General features: G+C 35.3%; 1 protein-coding gene and 1 pseudogene across 15 annotated transcripts in view; one reads left to right on the plus strand and one right to left on the minus strand.

Moving 5' to 3' along the window:
- Positions 1–1,293, minus strand: part of LOC104873299 — a 4,743-nt pseudogene extending 3,450 nt beyond the window's left edge.
- The window catches only part of Tlcd4 (TLC domain containing 4), a 90,114-nt gene that overhangs the window by 62,890 nt on the left and 3,949 nt on the right, over positions 1–23,275 (plus strand). For all 15 annotated transcript variants that reach the window (XM_010639908.3, XM_010639902.3, XM_010639900.3 and 12 more), the window contains 4 exons: positions 5,246–5,335; positions 6,348–6,406; positions 9,301–9,395; positions 17,508–17,581. In XM_010639908.3, the coding sequence (XP_010638210.1) occupies positions 5,246–5,335; positions 6,348–6,406; positions 9,301–9,395; positions 17,508–17,581 (318 nt within the window). The remainder of the gene's footprint in view (positions 1–5,245; positions 5,336–6,347; positions 6,407–9,300; positions 9,396–17,507; positions 17,582–23,275) is intronic.

Raw genomic sequence — 23,275 nt, forward strand, 5'->3', positions numbered from 1 at the left:
TCCTCATTTGCCCTACTGTTTGCCATTGGTGAACTGGAAGTCTGTCCTTGTGTTTTGGTTAAGTGTTTTCTCATTTTAATTTTTGTTGTCAGACTGTCCTTGGTTTAATCTCTGGATTATCACCCAAATCTTCCTGATATAGTTGCACCCTAGCTTCTGTGTCTCTAACGACCCACAGACATTCTCATCTTCATAACATCAGAGAAAACAGCCATCAAATCAATGGCAATGCTTTACCCCAACTGATACAATCAGTGACACATTAAGATAAGCACAACTTGGACACTGACCACCTGTGGTGGTAACTAGTCTATCACCCTTAAATCATTTGAATTAAATTGAAATCAAGAAGCAGTCCAGAACATGTCTGCAGTGAACAAACTTTTCAATATAGTATATTTACCATTTAATGGCTCAGACAGAGCGAGGATGCAAGACCCCTGATCTCAGTTAGCTGATTGCTGAACCCCAAGACGCTGACTGACCTCGGGCTGCAAGGCCCAGATTGAGTTCCCCATCCTTCTGAATGGTTGACCTCTGCAACGTTCTATTACAGGTTTCCCACACCCTTTCTTTAAAGATGTTCAAAGTTGGGAACTCAGAAAAATACCCTTGATGACCACCTCTGTCTTGGCAGAGTGGGTCCAAAGACTTGCACAGTCAGGAGGTCTGAGAGTGCGGGAGGCGGGGATTATGGGGGTTCAGGGGCGCCCGTGCGGCTACCTTCCCTGCGCTTGAGTGATGACTGCTTGGTCGGGAGCAGGCGTGGCTCTCCTTCCCGTGGTGGATCGGGGCCGGCCTACCTTCCTGGTGCTTGAGCGATGACTGCTGGGTCGGGAGCAGGCGTGGTTCTCCTCACTTCCAATCTTAAGATCCTTTATATCCTCTTTTTAGCTTCATAAACATCGAATAGCTTTGTTTTTTTCTTTTTCTTTTGATTAAAGAAGTTCAAGTCATCCAGGTCATTAGAAGCATCTTTCTTCCTACTGTCCTCTTTATTGGCTTCCACATCTTTGTCCTCAGTTCTGGCTCCACTTCTTTTGTTTGTGAGGGCCGAATTTCTTCTGTCTGGGCATCCCCTTATCTAACATAAAGTGCTTCTTCTGTTTCTTCTTGCTCATAGTAGAATCAAAAATCATCAGTAAAGTTAATTATTTAGTTGTTGTTGTTGTTTTTAACAAGGTCTGCTATTGAGTTCAGGCTGGTCTTGAGCTCACAATTTTGATTCAAATTTGAGGCTATCCTCCTACCTCAGTCTTCTCAGTGCTGGGATTACAAACATGTGCCACCACACCCAATGAGATCTCGTCCTGGACATGGCTGTAGCTCCAGTGGGCTCAAAACAGATGGGAAGTGAGACAGGTCAGCCCCAGGCCCTAGCGTCAGTGCCCGTACAACTCCTGCCAATACTCCTCCAAGCACTGTACTGTGGGCGTATGCTGATTCTTTTTTGTTTGTTTGTTTTTTTTGGTACCAGGAATCAAATTTAGGACCTTGTGCTTATGAGGCAGATGGCGGCACCACTGAGCTAAATTCCCAGCCCATATGCTGATTTTTGACTGTTCAACATCCATTCCACTTGAAGGTCTTAACAAGACTATTAAATATTAGCACTCTCAGCCCTTCAGTCACATCAACGGACAGCCACCTTGTCCAAGCTGTAACAGTGGTCACACCCTTCTGTGGCTCTTGTTCAGAGCTTTCTTTAAAAGCCTGATATTAATGGTAGTTTTGTATTCTACTTTTTTTTTTTTTTTTTTCTGACTGGAGATTTTATTAGGAAGGCAGGTTAGGGAGAGGAGAGAGGGAAGAGAGACAGAAAAGAATAGAGACAGGAGAGAGAAGGAGAGCTCGTATTCTACGTTTTTGGGAAAAGCCAGCTATGGTGGTGAGTGAAATGAATAGTAGCCTTAGTTGGAAAATCCAGAATCTTTGACTTCTCTGTCCTCTGCTCTTTTGCTCTTTAACAACTGGTGTGCCCATAGTGCACATGCAGTTGTTTTTGGTGACCAGTTCATGGTGGATGCCAAGCTGCAGGCTGGGTGGGGCCTCAGAGACAGTCTCTGCACTGCACCTGCTGCCATGCAGGAGCCAAAGGGTCCCCGTAGGCACTCCTGCTGGCCTCCTACATGACCAGGCCTGTGCTAAAGCCAGAGTCCTGGCTCAGCCCAGCTCATGGCTACCAGATCACTCTAACCTGGAGCTCCCCTTGCCCAGAGGAGAACAAGGACTTACTTACATATTTTTAAGAACATAAGAGGTGTGATTCTTTGTCTTAAGACTAGCACTAAGATACTGTTCAGATGTGGCGTGCTACAGATTCTATTATTTTTGTTATTGTTTGGTTTTTGGTTCTGGGGATTGAGCTCAGGACCCTGTACTTGCAAGGCAGGTACAGTGTCACCTGTGCTAAATCCCCAGCCCCAGATATCATTATTTTAAAAAAACTTAAACATTTGAAGGCAGATAGAAAGACAAGAATGGAGAAGTCATACATTCTTTAAATTTTGAACTGTATTTCCTTTTCTCTTCGGTTAGGGCAGTTAAAGGAGCTTGGTCTTGGATAGTTACATGCTAAGGAAGTAGGGAGAGTACACAGAGTTAGAAGCAAAGATGAAAATGAAATGATGAAATTGAAAAATATTTTTGCATTATGCAGTCTTATCAGTGCCATTCTGTGATGCAGGAAATTACCATTTGGGAAACTGAGTTCTGATTTGGAAAAGGAATGTGGAATTATATAGTGGATTCATCTGTTCAAATGGTGCTTTCTTCTTTCAATCTCAGACTTATTCTAGCTTCCCATTCCTGCTGGTTTACATGGGATTTAATTTATGAGGTAGAAAAGTGCAAAGAATAAAAAAATATAGCCATTTTCTTTGTGACGCTCAAAATTCAGCCTTTGGTCTTGAAACATACAGATCAATACAACATACATCATTCTTTCTGGTAATGAGGAAAGTCTCTGAACAATGGATGCTCCAAACCATCTGGTAGGAAAAGGACAGGAGAAAATACTAGAAAATGCATACTCGAGAGATAATAGTAAGAAATGGTACTTAGTTATTGCTTTATCTGAACCTTTGCTTATTTTTACATGTTACAACTTATAAAAAATTCTGAGTTACTTTTGTTTGCTTAGTTGCTTACCTGTGGCATACAAAGCCCTGTTGTGTTGAATTATTACTAATTTTCAAATGTTTCTCCAAAATTTTACTTCTTTATCTATGAGAGCTTTATGACTCATAACAGAAATATTTATACTACTTGTGGTTAATTAAATCAGTAACACTTGCTATTTTAGCATATCATTCTTTCCTTGAAAAATATTGTCTAAATAAGAATAAACATTTGCTTTTAATCTTTTATTTTTTCGGGTACTAAGAATTGAACTCAGGACCTTGTGCTTGAGAGGCAGGTGGCTGAACCACTGAGCTAATCCCCAGTCCTTCTTTTAATCTTTTTAAAAAGGCAATAGTTTGTTTTTGCGGTTTCTTTTTAGATACTAAGGATTCTATATTTTGTTTTGCCAGAAATCTGATTTTAAAGAATAAAATAGAAAATTTTTATTGACAAAAGTTTCTGAAAATGTGAACTTTTAACATAGAATATTGTGTGAGTGCAAGATGTTTGCTTTTCCTATTCAGTATAGTGGGACCTATTTGACCAGGCCAACTAACATGTAACTTTTCTCTAATGAATTCTGTGTGAATTTCCATAATCTGAGAGCTTATAATGCTTCCCATTTGCTTTGTAGCATCTCAATAAAGGACATTTGAAACCTGAGTGTCAGATATAAATAAGTTAGTTTTTCTGAAATGAAACCTGTTGACTTATAGTTAGTAAAACAGATTGTTTAGGGGGGTTATGTTTTTTTCCTTTCATAGAATTTCTGAATAGCCGCAGAGATCTGTCTGTATGATTATTTAGATGGAGTGTTTTACTTGCTATTAAGGAATTTACATTTTTATCTTGCTGTGCACAAATGGAATACAGGTGTGCCTAGCATGAAAATTCCAGGGTTGTAAATCAGATAAATTGGGTTAATTATCCACACTTCAAAATGATCCTTTGGTATCATAAAGAATTCTTTGTCAATGACTAAATTAGTGAGAATCTCTGTGAATTTGAAATATAATTGGGTTTGGCATGATATAGCTACTTAGGAGCACATCATCTATTAGATCAAATGTATTGAATTCTCTAGTTACAATGACTTTTCAATATCAAATGTAATATTGGTGCATATATTTCTCTTATTTTTAAAGATTTGGGGTCATATTATAGAAACTCATTCCACATTAGTAATTTCTAGTTAATTTTTTCATCGTTTATTCTGATGAAAAGAAACTTCTTTGCTTATAAACTAAGTAAAGATAAGAAAAATCTGAAATTGTTTTGTTAAAAAAGCTTCCATTATGTGGACAGCTGAGCAGCATCCTGCATAGTTCTTCAAGTAGCATATCCTAAAGGTTGGATTCAACCATTAAATTATGAGGAAGATATATTCATAGAAACTGATGTTTTTCTTCTAACCCTTATTCCTTGTATAAAAGAAAAAAACCTGGATCTTAAAAACATTTACTTTCACCTAAGTGTTTTATTTCACACATGGATTTTCTAGCTCTGTGTGATAGCTCATGTTTGTAGTCCCAGCCACTTGGCATGATTCTGTGAGTTTGAGACCAGCCTGTGCAACACAAATTGTTTGAAGAATATAGAATAGGTGAATTGGAGATGCAGCTTGACTAGCACATATGAGACCACTGACTCAGTGCAACAAACAACAACACAAAGAACAAGGGTTGGTACAGGCCAGTAGCCTTGGAAGTTATTCTCAGCTGAGTGGGACAGAAGATATCCTACAGCAGTGCTATTGGAGACGGAGCTCAGAGCAGGGACCAGGGTAATAACCTTGCCAGTTACCATCTCTCTGCACAAGACCATTAACTGCATCATCATGTATGCTTTGCTTTATAACTTTTAACCAAGAAATGATCATTAGTTTTCTAGCATGAAATTATAGACCTTGGTGTTCTTCCTCTTACTCATTTCAAAGTAAAGTCGTGACCCTCAGATTTCTAAATGGAAATTTTTAATTGTACTATCAGATATTCTCCTCTTCTATATGTTAATGCTTTGAAGTACTGTGTAACTCTTTGCGAATGTTAAATGTCTTATCAGAATGATTTAAAGTTTTTTGAAAGGAATCTAAAACCTTAATATGTACTTTGTTTAATTTCAGGGTAGTATCTACATGCCATTCTTTGGTGGTTGGGATTTTGGGCCTATATATTTTCTTCTTTGATGAGGCTACTAGAGCTGATCCACTTTGGTAAGCTGTTTTTGACCTATATTTAGAAATTGTTAATGCAAATGTCACTTATTTTAAAATATATTGATGGTATATGCTTTATTAAAGTGTATTGATGGTATATGCTTGTAGTCAGAGTTACTTCAGCAGAATACATTAAAACAATTTTAGATTTGTGTGTAAATAATAAGGGCCATTCTGCCTTATTATTGTGTTATCCAAAACAAATAGAGTATGATAAGATAAGCATTCATATAGTGTTAGTGAGTAAAGCTAAGTTATTATAACCATTGTCATGAACAAAGCTGAGACATGATTTATTGAGACAGGATAGTTGGCTGGATTAATGTCTACTTAACTTTGCCTTCAAATTTATTTTTGACCATTGTCTTGATATCAGAGAGATAACATGGGAAACATAGATGGACATGTGAGAGGAATTTCCTGTATTTCCATGAAAATCAGACCAGGTCTCTTTAGTATTTGCTTCAAATGATGCAATACGGCTTATTTTTAGGTGATATCTTATTTTTTCATGTACAGCAATGTACATTTATTCATTTATTCATGTATAAAAATCTACACTTATTTATGTACAGAAATCTGCATTTGTTCAAATACAGTCATATCATCTTCTGGAACACATCCTAACTCTCCAAACCCCACATTCTACCCTGAATTTCTTGCAACTTCATTTCCTGTAGAACCATTGGCCTCAATCTCTCATATCTAGCAACAGAACTTTCCTCAAATGAGCATTTGTTGTCCACGTAGGCTGCTTGTAGTACACTGGCAGCAAAGCTGTCAATGATTTTATTTCATGATTTCTTCTCCCAAGTCGTGAACTCTTGCAGGTGAGGCCTCACAAAGCTTCCGTTAAATTAAGTATTAATTAAAGGCTTACAAGACAGGAGTGGCAACAAAAACGATGATAGTTAAGAATGATGATCATTATATTTAAACTTCAGTAGAAAACATGTAGCTGTCACCTATAAGCCATATGCTTTAAAAAACTTTTTCTTAATGTTTACAGGGGTGATTCATCATTTGTGAAACTGAATATTGTTACTGCTTCAGGCTACCTCATTTCTGGTATGTGATATATTGTTATTCTGTTTATTTAAACTACCCATGGAATTATATGAAGATATACGTATTCTGTGCTTTTAGTTTATTTGAGAATAGCTTTTAGACTCAAGATAGAGGAGAATAATATCTGTGATGGTAGTAGAATGTGAAACTTTTTTTCTTGGCTTTCTGGTTCCCACTGAAGATCTGAGTTGTACAGTGGGACCTCCAGCTATGTAGCCCCGGACTTTTTTTTTTTTTTAATGGTTTCTCTTCTTAAGAATTTCTAACATATGATTACTGTGAGGCTAATGAAGCTTAAGCCGTAAGATTCCTCACTTGGGGCCCTGAAATATGTTCGATTGGTTATAGTTTTATACTGTTTTGGTAAAATTTACAAAAGTAAGCTCTTTTAGTTATAATCAGTTGAGGTCACTTCTCATGTTGTCTCATGCTGCATGAGGTTGGAGTAGCCTTTTTTACAGTGAGGCCAAGGGAAGATGAGAATATGCTATTTTAATTGTAATTTTAAAAGTCACTTAGACCATCTTAATAAAACGAGAGATATCAGAGCCATGATTTGGACATTTGTATAGGAACCATTTAATAAACTGTAAACTTGTAACTGAAAGAAAAGACAAATATTGTAATATGAAAAAAAGTAATAAAGAAAAGTGATGACTTCAAAAGAAAATTATGTGCCATCAAGTGTTGTAATAAAAATAATTAGATTATATGAAAAGTGATTCTAAGAGGAAGAGATAAGTTTGGAAGAGAAATAATAAATTGATTGGATTATTTGATAGTCCAATTTAAAAAGTGAATCGTGAGCACATTGGAAAAGGGTTTATTTGACAGAAAATGGTGTCATTGGCAAGGCTAGCACAGAATTTATACTATGTGCCACATACACTGATGAATGAGTGTTGTCAGTTCACAGAATATCGTCAGGAGATATTTTTCTGTTTTTTTTTTTTTTTTTTTTTTTTTTTCAGCCACAGCTTTATTTGTATTGTCAAATCAGTAGGTAAAACATTCCCCCAAAAAACTTTAGGAACTTCTACTTGAGATCAAGCCCATTTTCACAGGTTTGATATAAATAAATTCTGAGGATGATCCTTAGCATAACCAAAAACAGTATGAACAAATTCAATATCATATTATTCTCTTATCTCTGAGCAAGCTAATAAACAAATTTGAGCATCTGTTGACTTTCTGATATAATAATTTCTTTCTGTCTTAACATTTTCTGAATATAAAAGATGTTTATAGTGAAATATTTGGGAAGTGGAACAAAGTATTAAGAACAAAATAAAAATTATGCATCATTCTACTATCTATAAGTACACATAATTTCATTTTTTTATATTTCTCTGGTATACTGAATTTCTTTTTTGAAATTTTAGTTTATTAGTACATGTGTGTAGTAAATAACGTTTGCTTCCATGTGGAAAGTTGGTACATGTACATAGCACATCTCAGTTCCTTTTATTTTTTATTTTTTTTCTCAGTTCCTTTTATCATCCTCTTTCCCTTCCTCCCTCTCCTGTCCACCCATCCATTGTTCCCCGTTTTTGGGGGGGTTTTTTGTATGTGTTTGCAGTACATAATATTTACATTCCTTGTGTGTGGTTGGTGCATATACATAATGCATTGCAGTTCCTTTTACTCATCCAATATCCTTCCTGTTCCTCTTCCCTCCATCTCTTGATCCCCTTTCTCTTAGAGAAAGATTTGTCTCCCTACCTTATATTATCAGATCTTCTATGAAAGGCACTTTATTAAAATTTTCCCAAATTAGGTGACAATGCAAAAAACAATCAAGAGTAATGAAGTGAAAAAACTTTTCTAAACCAAATTGAACAAAAAGTGAATTTATTTTATGCTTTCTGGAACCTATTACAAAATCACTGTCATATAAATTGGTGACTAGAGGGGCTGGGGATTTAGCTCAGGGGTGCTGCTGCCTGCCTTGCAAGCGCAAGGTCCTGAGTTCAATCCCTGATAACAATCTGTTAATCAATCAATCAGTTGGTGACTAGAGTATACAGTTAAAATATGTAGGGAAAATAATTTGGAGAGGGTTATCAGGAAGTTAACAACTAAAAATATTCTTGATTCCACAAATTTTTATAGTATTTGGGTTCTCTTTAAAATGTGTGATTTGATTCCTCTTTTTAAATATTTGTATCTAGTTTTGTATTAGTAATTCCTGTTTTCATAAAGGAAGGTCTCTACATTGTACAGCTCTTCACCCACAAAACTTCTAGGTCCTGCCCTGGTCTTCATGCATGATAGTTTCCCTCTTTATATTTCATGTTTAACCATTTTGTAAAGAAAATGTTTGTATTAACATTTTAGCAGTTTCTGTTTTGTTAAACTTTTTCTGGATTATGATATTTAGACTTAAAACTTTTAAAAGAGAACTTGATACCTTCATCTTTTATTTGTATATGTCTTTTTAATAGTCATAGTTCTTTGTGATTTTACTATCTTGAGTAATATTGTGTTGAACTGATCTACCACCATCTTACTCATTTCCATGATTGTAGTAACAAAAATCAGCAATTTAAGTGTATTTTAAACTTCTATTTGAAAATATTTTCATTTTATATAATCCTGGAAACAAGTTACTCATTTATACTTTCATCAAATGTTATATTACATAGTGAATTCTGGGGCCTGTGCTAGGTTCTGAGGGTATAAAGATGCAGTTTCGTCCTTGTCCTGAAGGAACTTCAGTAGAGTGGGTGATTCATATATACCAGAGCAGATACTTTGAGAAAGTGGGTAATTGGACAAGCTGAGAGCTGAACAAAGTGTTATGGCCCAGAGTGGATGGTGAAGAATTAAATATACTTGAAAAGCAGTGTAGCTTTCCTCCTGTGTAATATCTTATTTATTTGTCCTTCTTACAGATTTGTTGATTCTCATTTTCTATTGGAAAGTGATTGGTGACAAATTTTTCATAATTCATCATTGTGCAGCACTGTATGCATACTGCTTTGTACTGGTGAGTGCCAGAATTTACAGTAGTAGCCTGTCAGACCACATTGTTATGCGTGCAAAATTACATTTAAATAGGTTGAAGCAATAGGAGAATCCTCCTTAGAGACTTTGTTGGAATTCCAAGACTAATTTTTCTAAGAGTTCAAGTTATCTCTCTGACTTGCCTGAGCTGATCCTGAGCTCTGGGGCTCAAACAGTTCTGCCTCAGCCTACCAAGAGGTTGTGAATTAGGCAGGCCTACTAGGCCTGGCTGAAGAGTGAAGTTAGTAGAGAAGTTTTGAAACGAATCCCAGACACTAAAGCATATTAAATTCTCCACCTAAAATTTTTTCTTCATATACAATTTCATATCCCTTGCATTTTTGTTAGCTTTCTCCATAGTAACCTGGATATCCTGTACCAACAAGCTCAAGATTTAGATTTGTAATAGGAGTGAACTAGAATTTTGTGTAATAGATATGTTATACAATTTCATATTTCCTCCTTTTTAAAACCTTGTGTAATATCTGACCTTTTTGGGCTTTTTGCTAAAATCTATATATTGGATATTTATAATTTTTAAAAATCCATATAAATATATATTAATAACATGAAGATATCTAGTGAATAAGTTAATTTGGGATCATTACAAGAATCAGATATACTAAAATATATTAAAGCACCTCTCTTATTTATGTAAAGCTACAAATTAAAGTTAATATATGTTTCAAAAACCATGATTCTTTTAATGTATACTTATGTATCAAAAGGTACCAATAATTTATTTTTTCTGAAATAATAGGCTGTTTTTTAGGGGCATTTTCTATTATTTATTCTATGTCCTCTTTTAAAATTTTTAATAGATTATGAATAGTTATGCCTACCGTTTGTAAACACTTATATTAAATAGACATACAAACCACCTAACAATATCAGTTAACTCTGGTAAGGGCATATGAGTTTAATATCATGCTTCCATTGAGAAGTATATTCTCTGAGCATGAGTTACAAATAATCAGTGTACTATGAGAAGAATAAATACAAACTGGTAACAGATAATATGTTTTTAAAAATGTGAGTAATTTGAACTGCCGTTCTGTCTTGGCCACTGAAATCACAAGACTTGGCAAATGGCTGGCTGTGCGTGGATTGGCAAGTTGAATGTTTACTCTGTGAGATGAATGCTAGTTTCACTTTGGACTTTCATGCCTTTAAAAAAAAACAGTGCATGCTGAAGTTACATTTTGAAAAATAAATTAATGGTTGTGTTATTGAGTAAGTTAATAAGTAGAAGAATCCATTGCAATTTTTTTCCAGAGATGGTTGTTACTATTTTGATATATCTTCCTATGTTTTGTTGTTTTAATGTGAAAAATTTATCTAAAGTGAATCTATTCATAGCAAACCAAAATAGAAAAAAGATGAAATGAATATTTATAGAGTTCCTATGATATTTACAGATCTTACATTTATGCATTGAATATAAAAGGGGCTTTTCCCATGCAGTGACCTCCCATCTCACTTTGAATTTTGCTATTCTAAGGCTCACTAAAAAGTATTATTATGTTCTGGAGTAAATGGTCATAAAATTATCACTTAGGAGAACTGGTATTTGGAAAGCAGTTTGACTTGATTCTTGTGAACTGTTTAAACTTTTCTTAAATGATTTTTGTGGCTGGAACTTAAAGTGAAAAGTGATGGCTAGAAACACTTTCTGTAGGTTTTAAATATATGTCTTACAACGAAAATAGTTGAATAATAAAATTATCTTGGATTTAGGGTTTTACATGTCACATTGAGGCTGTTCAGTGTCTCCGTTGAAACTTTTGTACTTCCCTCTGCTGTATTTTCTGGAGTTAAATTTTCATGGCAGAATAATTTAGAGCTTAAAGAATCCTCTTCTGCCTATGTAGAAATCCTTCAGGGTTTCCCATTGATATTCACCTTTTACCCTTAGAACAAGATACTGGTTACCAAAGAAAGCATGTTAGGCGGATCTCTTATTATGGCAAAGGAAATGAACACATTTATGCTTTGATGGAGATTTCAAGGGTAACCCACTATCCTTTGTCATCCTTACTAACTTCTCCAGTATCTTGTTTTTTCCTCCATTCCCAGTGAATTGCCTCCTCAATATTTAGTCAAACCATGCTTGTATATATATATATTTTTTTGATGTGGGGGGGTACTGGGGATGTAACTCAGGACCTTGTGATTGCGAGGCAGGCGACAGCTCCACTGAGCTAAATCCCTGGCTCACCATGCTTGTATATAATGATTTACGTTTGGAAAACATGTGAACTTGAAAATCATTAAGTGCATCTTTCTATATTATTATACTACCTTGACATCTTATCATTAAGGTGTTCTGCAATTTAGGAAGAAAATTTAGATTCAAATGGTCTTTGTGTATTTACATAAGGATACTAGGTGCAGCATAGTGCCTTAAATTAGGTGAGAAGCTCTGTTTTTGTTTAATGCTTTAGCTCAGTGTTTATGTTTTAAAAGTATTTTTGAGCAAATGTGTACAAAAGTGTGTGTACAAAGAGATATTGAAAATGAAATATTTTTAATGTCAGATCAGTGAAGCTTAATATAGTCTTTGAAAACTTCCCAGGAGTGCCTGAGATAAATGCTCACTAATATTTTATCATTGTGTACAAAAGAAAAAATATTATTTTAAAAGTATTGCCTATTTTCAACTATACTTAACTAGTGTATCTCTTTTCTTTTCAGTAGCACACCTTTTAAAAAATGTAGGTAACTGTAGTAACTGTTAGAACACCATTTCAAAAGATAACAAAATTTTGGGCCAGGGATTTAGCTCAGTGCTTCCGCTGTCTGCCTTGCAAGCACAGGTCCTAAGTTTGGTTCCCTGTATCAAAAAAACCAAACAAACAAACAAAAAAACTTTAAAATTAGCTAGGTTGATGTTAAAAATAGTCAGCTAATGTAGCTCCCAAAGCAAGATTGGATATTGAGGTCAATATGCTTTTCATTTACCACTGACCACCTAAATAATGAAAATTATTTTTAAAACATAAGTAACTTATTGAATAATCTTTTCCTCCTGAAATAAAGAATTTTTAACTTTCTTCTATACTAATGAGCAACAAACTGATAGAAGTAAGTCTTGGGAATTGTTTTACTGAGTTTCTATAACTCACTTGTAACTTCATAACTCACAGAAATCTATTTCAAATCACAAATATACAGGTGGTTTATAACTAACTCATTAATTTCAAAAATTTGAAAAAATTCTGAAGATTGTGATGATAATTGCAAAGTGAATGTACTTAATGTATTCATACTGAATAGAACATTTTAAAGGGTACCCTTGTCAAAGGGATAAATTTTTTCTTACGTACTTTACCACAATAAAAATATTTTTTAAAACAAGCTTATCAATTGACTGACAAAAATTTAGGAAGGAGAACTAATAATAGCTAATGTGTTGAACAAAGTATTACATTTTTTAAAAAAGCATACCTGGAGTAAGAGACTGAAGCAAATAGACGGAATTTAATAGTGTTAAATGTTAAACTTTGCATTAGTTTTTAATAATATGTAAGCAAAGGAATGACCTGAAGATAGGTGAACCACACTTCAGTTTACAAATTGTACATTGTATCTGCTAACAGAGCTGTTTTCAAATGAAAGATTCCGTTAGGGGAGGCACAGTATTTAATTGAAACATGTTATAGTTTGCCTGGTCAGACCACACCTAATAATAAAATTATCTGGAGTGTCTGGTATTGCATATGTTTTAGGAAAACCATTAGAGCAACTAGTTAACTAGAGAGGGGAGATTAGATTAACTGGTTTATTTTATTATTTATTAGTGGAAGGCCGAGATATTAACCTGGAAAAGATAAGAAAGAAGATATGACAACGTTAAAATATCCTAGAAATGTGGAAGGACTATTGAGTAGAAAAGGGTTATTTCAGATGTTGGAATTGGGACTACTGGGAGTTATAAAGTTTGGTGATTTTGCAGTGGAAGAGGTGGAAGGCTGGGAGTAAGGATAATGTGTCACAGGACCTGTGGGAATGAAAAGATCATTGTAGTGATTTCTGTGTTTTCCTGCAGATGTAAATGTTTGTAAGAAAATTGAGTTTTTAGAAATTTGGTGCGCAGTGAGTATAACACTTTCTAGGTGTGATTCTCCAGAGAAAGCTACTGACAATACTTTATAAACTTACAGCTTATATAAATTTCACCTATATTTTCCTATGTATATTTAAGCCTTTTTGAATTTTCTAAGAGATAGATTTTTGAGACAGGTGTGACCTAAACAGAACTTTGAAAAAATATACATACTCAGATTGGCAGAAATACGTATGAAAAGCTTCCTGGATCAGAAAACATCAGCTCTTCCTGAGATATTCAGGAGTGAGGGTGTCAGAGTATAGAATTTGCATAGGTATGGGGGATAGTGTACATCTGGATAAAAAATAAGGCAAACTGATGAATGGCACGGCAATTTCAGTTTGCTAGCTTTGAATTATTTCTTTTAATAGAATAGTTGTAGGATATTTAACAACAAAAAAAACACCCTTGATACATTACATTTGGCATATTAGAAAATTACTACTGATGATGTGCAAGGAAAAATCTTTAGTGGGGGAGGGTGTCTCCTAGGAGATTGTTGATGCAGCCATTCATGTGACTGGGGGATTCTGCAGGCTCTCTGCTAGGTGTCAGTGAGAGCTGTAGACTGGGGCATCTCAATGGGCCCTTTCTATGAGGCTTAGGCTTCTCACAGTCTGGCAAATGTGTTCTGAAAGGGAGCATTTCAGTTGTGATCATTCCAAGAGATCTGGAAGAAAGCAAGGCTTCTCATGACCTAGCTTCAAAAGACTCAGAACCTAAATTCTGCTGTACTCACTTGGTCAAGGGAATGGCAAATGGTAGCCCAGATTCAAGGGGAGAGAAGTATGATTTTACTCCTTGATTTGAGGGACATTATGCACATACAGGGAGGGAAGAAATTGATGGTGCCCACTTTGAGAGACTGTCCATCTTTTGATTTGTCAGTGTCAGATAGCAATATTAGATAACATCCGCTTGCTCTGATGGGAGGAAATTTAACTCTTGATACCTCAATTTCCCTTCCCTTCCCTTCCTTAGATGTAAATGTGATTTTGACTCCAGAGGTGATGCAGTTAACAGTGGTGAGCAGATGAGATTCATTTCAGGAAATGGCTAGCCATCTTGCTAGGCTTTCACAGTGAATGAGGCACAAGGGGAAAATATACATGTATATATGGAAGGGACAAGTACTCTAACAGACAAACTGTGAAACCTGTGGAGACACATCCAAGTGGGAGCTGAAGGGTCAAGAAAAGTTGTTCTAGAGTAAATGTAGCAGGCCCTCTTTGATAATGCCATAGGACCCAGTAAGGGCGTCTGTAAACCTTCACTAACTACAGTGAAGTGAACTAGCTTCTTTGGACATATAGAGAGCTGTAGTCAGCTCTCGCCTAGGACAGCACTTCTTATATTTGAATGCACATTGGAATAATCTAGAAGCCTGTGAAGACACAGACTGCTGTCCCAGTCCCATGGTTTCCAATTAATTATCTGGAATGAGCCTGAGAACGTGCATATCTGGCACATTCTCAAGTGATGCTGAGGCTTCTGCTCAGGAAACCACACTTAGCCACTGGGCTCCACATATGAGAACAAACCACTCTTTATGAGAAGAGGACAGAGAGTTAGGAGAAGGGCCAGGATGTTATCCATAGGTTTATTTATTTATTTATTTTTGGTTTTTTGATACAGGGTCTCACTATATAGTTGAGACTGACCTGGAGCTCACTATGTAGCCCAGGCTGGTCTCAACTCAGCAACTCAGCTCAGCAACACAGCAATCCTCTTGCCTCACCTTCCCAAGTGCTGGGATTACAGGCGTGTGCCACCACGCCCGCTGGTTCGGTTTTGTTTTTACAAAGTCAGGAGAGGTTTTACTTAAAGTGTAGAGAATTTGCACTTTGGCCAAAGTTGGATGATAAAAGCAGCATATCAAATTTACTATTTTTACTAGTAAATTTTTAACATGTAAAGAGCATATCATAAATTCACATTTTATTTGATAACTAATTCAATACTTTGGTTAATAGTTATTTTTAATTCTACACTAAGTTAAAAGTAATTGGAAGAAGTAATCTTTTAAATGCAATGCTTTAGGAATATATTTCATTAATGTTTTGTATTACATTGTTTTTAAAACTGTAATTAAGATTAAATCCATTGCTACCATACTATTTTAATATCTGAAATGACTGGGATGCCTTATGAAATATTTTAGAAGTCATAAAATACATTTCAGTAGGAGATTTCATGTTGGAAAAAATATTTAGTTGAAAGATACAGTATGTAATTTAGGAAGGATTTGGCTGACCTAAGGAACGCATTAGCTCATAATATTTTGAAGAAGTCAGGTCTGTCAAATTTTCTAAGTACACAGAATGTAATAGAGTTAAAACAACTAGTTTTTAAAAACTAGAAAAAGTTATGAGGTAAAAATATACTGGAAAAACAGTTGCCCTTAATTGAAAGAAAGACAATGTTATGAATGAATGAGAAATAAAATACATGCTTATCAAATACATGAACTCATTTGAGTTTATACTAACATTTCTAATTTCCTGGCATGGTGGTATATGACTATAATCCCACCATTCTGGGAGGCAGAGGCAGGAAGATGGCAAATTTGAGTCCAGCCTCGGTAACTTAGCAACTTAACAAGATCCTGTCTCCAAAAGAAAAAGGGAGGGGGAGGCTGAGGATGTAATTCAATGTGAAGGCCCTGAGTTTAATCCGCAGTACTGCAAAAACCAAAACCATTCAATATCATAGCCTATTAAACATAAATGTCTAGCAGAGTTAAAGGGACAGAAAAAAACCCTCATTTTTTCAGTTTATTCGTGTAGTCTTATTACTATTAATTGCTACTATTAACTATTCACTATATTTCTATATTAAAGTAATACAACCTGTGCATAAGTCTTTCCTGTCCATAGTTATGTTTTTGGACTAGTGTGGCTGTGCTGGTTGACTCTCTTACGCCCCCAGCCTCACCCCCACAAGCACATTGCCCATCTTGCTAGCTAGTTTTTCTCTTTGTCCATCCCTCCTCCCTTCTTATTTGTCATACATTCCAGTATCATCAAAGACAATGAATTTGAGATTATAAAGTTTTTAACCTTGGGAAAGCTAATTCTTGTCATCAGCTCTGAATTTTATATTTCTTGTATAAGTAACTCAGATAAATGCTAAAAATCTTCAAATTAAAAAGTTAAATTGTTATTTTTTTAATGCTTCATGTTTTCCGATTTAGCATGGTTTATCCAGTAGAAAAATAGTTTCCTACATTTTGTGTGCAGAATCTAATAAATCAGATAATTTTTTATATGTAATCGATTCTGATTTAATTGGAAGTTTATAATGACTCCTCTAGTAGAATTTTTAAAGTATAAATAAAATTCTTAGAATGTTTACTTTTGGTTTCCTTTCCAATGTTTATTAACTACTGTACTTTTCATATTAATAAATTGGTATCATGTACTAATTATATTTAAATTTAGAAAGGTACTAAAGAAGTCTGTTTTAGCTCTAGGATATCTTGATTGACAAATATTTTTAGATCAAGTATGATAGATCAGATTTGTCATGTTATAGTTGGCAAAGGTATCTTCATACATATAAATATTATGAAGAGTAATAATACTTCTGAGATTTTTAAAGTAATTCTACATAATAATGAAATATAAAAATGGGTTCCTGTTAGGTTAATTGCTATGAAATTTCTCAACTTTTGCAACTCAGACAACCATGTCATTCTATGGTAACTGAAGAATATTACTAATTATAAATTACAGAGTTGATTAGTTCAGTCTAAGACAACTGCCTGAAACCTTTTCTAAGTGAACATAATATGCCATCTCTTAAAAATACTGTAGGAATTGTAAGAACATTTCTTGTAAATTCTCATAGGGAAGAAAATCAGTAGTAAAAAGAAAAATTTTTATTCTGTTTTTATATAAATTATATATCTATTGAGTATTTCTAAAGTCTTTGGATATTTTGATAAGAATGTTATCTCTGATATTATGTCTTATGTTTATCATCCAGAAATATCAAGTACTGGGGTACATTGCAAATTTTCGACTGCTTGCAGAGCTTTCCAGCCCTTTTGTGAATCAGCGGTAGGTTACTGGTAACATTAGTTGTTTTTACATTGTGCTGTTTATTTTTAGGTTTGAGAAATGTTGACTCCTAAGATGGTAAAGCTACCATATAAAAAATGAGACCATGTGATATAAGTTATTATTGTCATTGTACAAGTGAGGAAAGTGAGTCTTAGAGAGGGTAGGGTAGCTTTCCCAGTTTTCCCTAGCTAGTCACTGATAGTGCTAGCTTTTGAAAGTAGCTATCTTTACAGTATGACTGTTTTATTATACCGGGCTCATGAGCATTCTGATTCTTCGAACTGTGTGGAGTTTTTTGTGGAAAAGAACAAATACCACTCTCATTCATCTTGGGTCTAGTTTATATTCCTGCTGATAACTTCCTTCTTTCTCTGACTTCTGATAGCAACATTATCTTAGTCTCTCATTTTAAAAATATTTTTTAAAAAAATTACAAACTATTATTTCAAATATATGCACTATCAGGAACAGCATATAATATTGCTAGGCATTGTTAGATAATTTTTAACCATCCCAGCCATTTGTAAGAGTAAATAGTAATGTCACGTATATTGATGTTGTTCTACAGCAGATCTCTAAACTTTTTCGTCTTGCAAAATTGAGATTATATTCATTAAACACTAATTCCCCCATCTCCAAGACTACTTTAGATACGTCCTATGAGTTAAATCATACTGTATTTGTCCTTTTGTGATTGGCTCATTTAGCTTAGCATAATGTCCACAAGGTCCATCAAGTTGTAGTGAGTGATAGGATTTCCTTTTCTAAAGCTTCTTACCATTCTCTTATATCTGCATACTGCATTCACTTAATCTGCTCAGCCATCCGTGGCCATTTGTACTTCTTGGCTATTGTAAATAACGCTGTGATGAACATGGGTGCACAAATACCTCTTTGAGATCCTGCTTTGAATCTTTTTGGATATATCTTCAGAAGTCAGATTGCTGAATCTTATACTACTTTTATATTAAATTTTTTGAGGAACCTTTGTATTTTTTTCCATAAGAATTACACATTTTTGGATTTCCCCCAGTAATGCACAAAGGTTCCAGTTTCTGTCTTTGTCATCGTGGCTCTGTTAATGGGTATTGAGTGATATCTCATGGTTTTGTATTTTTTTCTGTGATTTATGATGTTGAACATCTTTTCATGTATCTGTTGGCCATTTGTATATCTTCTTTAAAGAATTCCTATTGAAGTCCTTTGACATTTTAAAATTGGTTTGTTTTCAAATTGTAATATTTCTATATATTCTGAATATTAAACCTTTATCAAATATGTGATTTGAAAATATTTTCTCTCATTCATAGGTTACCTATTCACTGTATCATTGTTTCTTTTGATGCACGGAAGTATTTAATTTTGATGACGTCCCTTTTCTCTTTTGTTTTTGTTTCCTTGTGTTTGGTGTCATAACTAAGAAATCATTGCCAAATTTGGTGTCCAGAAACTTTTTACCCTCCGTCATGTATGCTGCTCCATCCTATATTTTTTCTAGGAGTTTTATACTTTAGTCCTACATTTTGATATTTAATCCATTTTGAATCAACTTTTGAATATTGTATAATGTCAGGGTCCAACTTTATTCTTTTGCAGTATGTAATGAAAAGATCATCCCTTCCCCACTGTATAGTCTTGTTTCTTGGTGCCCTTGCTAAAAAGCATTTGGGCATATATTCAAAGGTTCATTTCTGGACTTTGTATTCTGGTCCATTGCGTGTGTGTGTCTGTCTGTCTGTCTTTGTGTCAGTAACACACAGCTTGGTTACTTTAGTTTGGTAATTTGTTTTGAAATCAGGAAGTATTAGGCCTTCGACTTTGTTATCCATTTTCAAGACTGTCTTGGCTGGTCATGGTGGTGCATACATAAAGTAGTCCCACCTACTTTAGAAGTTGAAGCAGAAAAATCTTAAGTTTGAAACCAGCCTGAGCAACTTAGATCTTGTTTTAAAATTTAAAAAATGTTTTAAAAGGGGTTGGGATATAGCACAGAGTGCTTGCCTATCTTGTGTGAGGCCATAAGTTCAATCCCCTACACTGAAAATAAAAAAGATTACTTTGGCTATTCCCTTAAGAGTCCATATGAATTTTAGAGTATTTTGTTAATTTTTTGCAAAATAACACCACTGAAATTTTGATAGGGATTGTATGGAATGTGTAGATTTCATTGGAGAATATGAATATTTAAATAATCCCTCATCTTCTAATCCTTGACACAGAATATCTCCATGTAAAGTATCTTATTCTTTTTGATGCTATTGTACATGAAATTGCTTTCTTAATTTTCTTTTCAGATTGGTCATTGTTTTTATATATTAGATTTATAGAAAAGCTGTGAAGATATTTCTGAACACCCTTATATACCTCACCTTGTTAGTTTTCCCTATTGCTAACATCTTACATTATCATGAAACATTTGTCAAAACTACAAAACAGCACTGGTACATTACTATTAAGTAAACTCCAGATTTCATTTGGTTTTATCAGTTTTCCCATTAGGGTCCTCTTTCTATGCCTTACTACATTGGTTTCTCCATTTTGATCTTTTCCTGCTTTTCTTGACCTTGAGTCTTTTTTTTTTTTGGTACCAGGGATCTAATTCAGGACCTTGCACTTGCAAGGCAGGCGGTGGAACCGCTGAGCTAAATCCCCAGCCCCTTGAGTCCTTATTAAGGAGTACTGGCCAGTCTTATCATAAAAAGTTCCCCAATCTTGGTTTTTGTGATGCTTTTCTCACATAAGAATAAACTTACAGGGTCTGAGAAAGAATCCCATAGGAGAGAAGGGCTCTTCTTATCCTTGGGTAGTTGAGAGCCATATGGCATCACTGTTAATGTTTACCTTCATCGCTTGGTTAAGGTGGTGTTTACCAGGTTCCTTTACTGTCGGTTCTTTTCTTTTCCATACTCTGTTCTTTGAAAGCAAGCTGTGAAGTAAGGGAACCTTAAAGGTTATGAAGGAAAGAGGGAGTTGACTATTTTTGACAATAGACTTAATGTTGTCATTTGTCCCTTTGTCATTTAATAAGGGCTACTGATTCTTTTCCTTTGCATTGTTCAGCTGCCCCTTTGTTTCCACATCTGTGGTCCAAGTTTAGGCTGCGGGATCTTCCAACTACTACTCCTTACTGTCTGCTGTACTTGTGGTTGTTCTTAACTTCTTTCCTTTATTTTCTTATATCTTTAGTTTCTCAAAAATCTTTGTAAAACTTACTTATTGTACAAGTTTTAAGACAAAATTCCAAAAACAAGGGAAGACTTTTATGATTGATTCATTGTTTTTGTGATTCATACAGGAATAACAGAATTGGGAGTCTCAGATACATCTAAGAGTTTATCCTGTATCCAACCTTATGAATAGTTCAAGGATATTGGTAATCATGAGGCATCTAGATGTTCATGGCTATCAACATGATTCCCACATCCTTTTCACATTGAGTACACTGTGAAACAGGATTACCTATAAAGTTTCTGATGTGTGTAGTTCATGTTGCTAATATAGAAAGAACTCTCTTAGTTATGAAATGTCCCCATTTAATAGTCAGTTACATAGCTTGTGACATCTGAAGGGGGTCAAACTACATAAATCCATACCTTCCTGAGTTGTTCATCGTAAACAGTCCTAAATTATGTGCATCTTGCTAAAAGCAGCACATAGATAAAGGCTTTTCTGTTACAAGTACCATTGCAGGTCTGGCATTAGTGTGTTTACGAGACCATTAGCCTGGATCACTTGCCTTTTTTGTTGTTGTTGTTTTGGCACTAAGGGATAGGAGAAGGGATTGGTGTTTCCACCCCAAAGCAAAAAAGAAGGAATTGCAGATCTGCTTGTCAGCCTTTTCTTTGTCAGGTATTACATAAATACTACTTTGTTTGCCAGTGTTTCATGTATTTTAATTTCTTCAAAAAGATGATCAGTTCCTTGGGCTTGAGGTCATTTAAATATTTTTAGGAAATAATTTTCTGTGATCTTCCAAGACTCTGATAACATGAAAGCATACAGGAAAGAGTATATTCTTTAAAGTTATAAGACCTGAATTTAAATGTACCTTTTTCCCACTTAGCATTTTGTATGAATAGAATATGATTTAACCTCTCCAAGCCTCAGTTTTTTCACCTATAAAATTGTAGCAATGATGTGTATGGGCCTCACAGTTTGCGGTGAAGATTAAATGGACCTATGTATGTAAAACACTTGGCACAGTACTTGTCATTCAGTCTGTAGTCAGTAAGTGCTAAAAGTAGTACGTTTTCATTATGTTAAAACTTAGTAAACATTGGAAGTGCATAATTTGCATTCTCTATTTTGTCACATCTTTTTTGCTGTTTAACCCATTGTAATTAGGTTGCTTCCTCTTCTATTTTGCTGGAACTGTTTCATTAAAGGCACTGATGACTTCTAGTTTCAAAATTTAACAAACTTTTAGTGCTTGTCATATCTGTCTGTGGATTGGTTCACACCCTTTTAATGCCAGATTCTTTGTGCTTCATGACTCACCTGGTTCTCCTTGTATTTCTGTGACCATTTCCTTTCAGTCTTTTTTCATAAGGAACAGCTCCTTAAATGCTGGTATTTCCCAGGCTCTCTTCAAGCCCACTGCTCTTCTCTAAGCTTCTCCCTGGGTGACTTCTTTCCTCACAAGTTCTTCACTTCTTACCTATGCCCATCTTAGTGCAATGAATTATACATGAGTTTTGGAGTCAGACCACCTCCAGTTGCACTTCAAGTTTGCCACTTAATTGCTGTGACCTTGGACAGTCAGTTTTCTTATTGCTCAGACGCAATATCTAACACCTAGAATTTAAAGGAGGAGAGGCTTAATTCGGTCATGGTTTCAGTTCAATGACTGACTGGTTCCAAGTTGGAAACATCCTGGTGGAAGGGTGTGGCAGATCCAAGATGCTTAGTTCATGGGGGCCAGGAAGCAGAGAAGGAGAAGAGTACCAGAGAGTAATAGGCAAGCGACCATGTAGAGTACCCAAGGGACCATATAAGTATCCAACTTCTTCATCCAATGAAGTTGACATATGAAGATTAACAGTCACAATCCCACCTGTCAAATTAAGTCTCATAGCTTCGTATCTGGCATCCATGGTACACAGTGGTAAAATCTGAGTTCCAAAAGGTATGGGTGGTCCCAATCCATGGTCTTACCAGTTGGAACCCACAGGACCTTTCTCTTGTCTGGCTACATTCATGGCCTGCAGCTTTCCTTAGCAGACATTCCTGGAAGCACCAATTTCCTGAAGTCTCCACCACGTCTTTGGCTTCATTCTCCGGCTTAATGTACTATTATCTCAGGAGCTCCCTTCAGACCTTCCTTTGAAATCTTTGTGGAAGTTTTCCTGACCCCACAGTTTTGGCATTTTGCATGCCAATAAAATGAGCATTACATGGATGACACCAAGGTCTGCTGTTAGAGGAAGAAGTAGCTAGGCCACCTTAGACAATGGCAGTTGCAGCCTCTGACTGCCGGGGTGGCTGCTTATGGTGAAATTAATTCTGGGGAACCAGTTTCCTAGGAGGCCCTTCTTGAGCAGGAGTCCCAGGAATTTGCTTGTAAAAGGAAAGTTGACATTGCGTTCTTGAGCCTGCAGTGGATGGAGTCTTGATTCCTGAAATGCCCTGAAGACATCTTTCTTCATACCTGTCAGAAGACTTGTTTTCTCTTTTTTTTTTTTTTTTTGTACT

The sequence above is a fragment of the Fukomys damarensis genome, unplaced genomic scaffold (assembly GCF_012274545.1).
Source record: "Fukomys damarensis isolate Sample0158 unplaced genomic scaffold, DMR_v1.0_HiC HiC_scaffold_33, whole genome shotgun sequence".
Taxonomy (NCBI): Eukaryota; Metazoa; Chordata; class Mammalia; order Rodentia; family Bathyergidae; genus Fukomys; species Fukomys damarensis.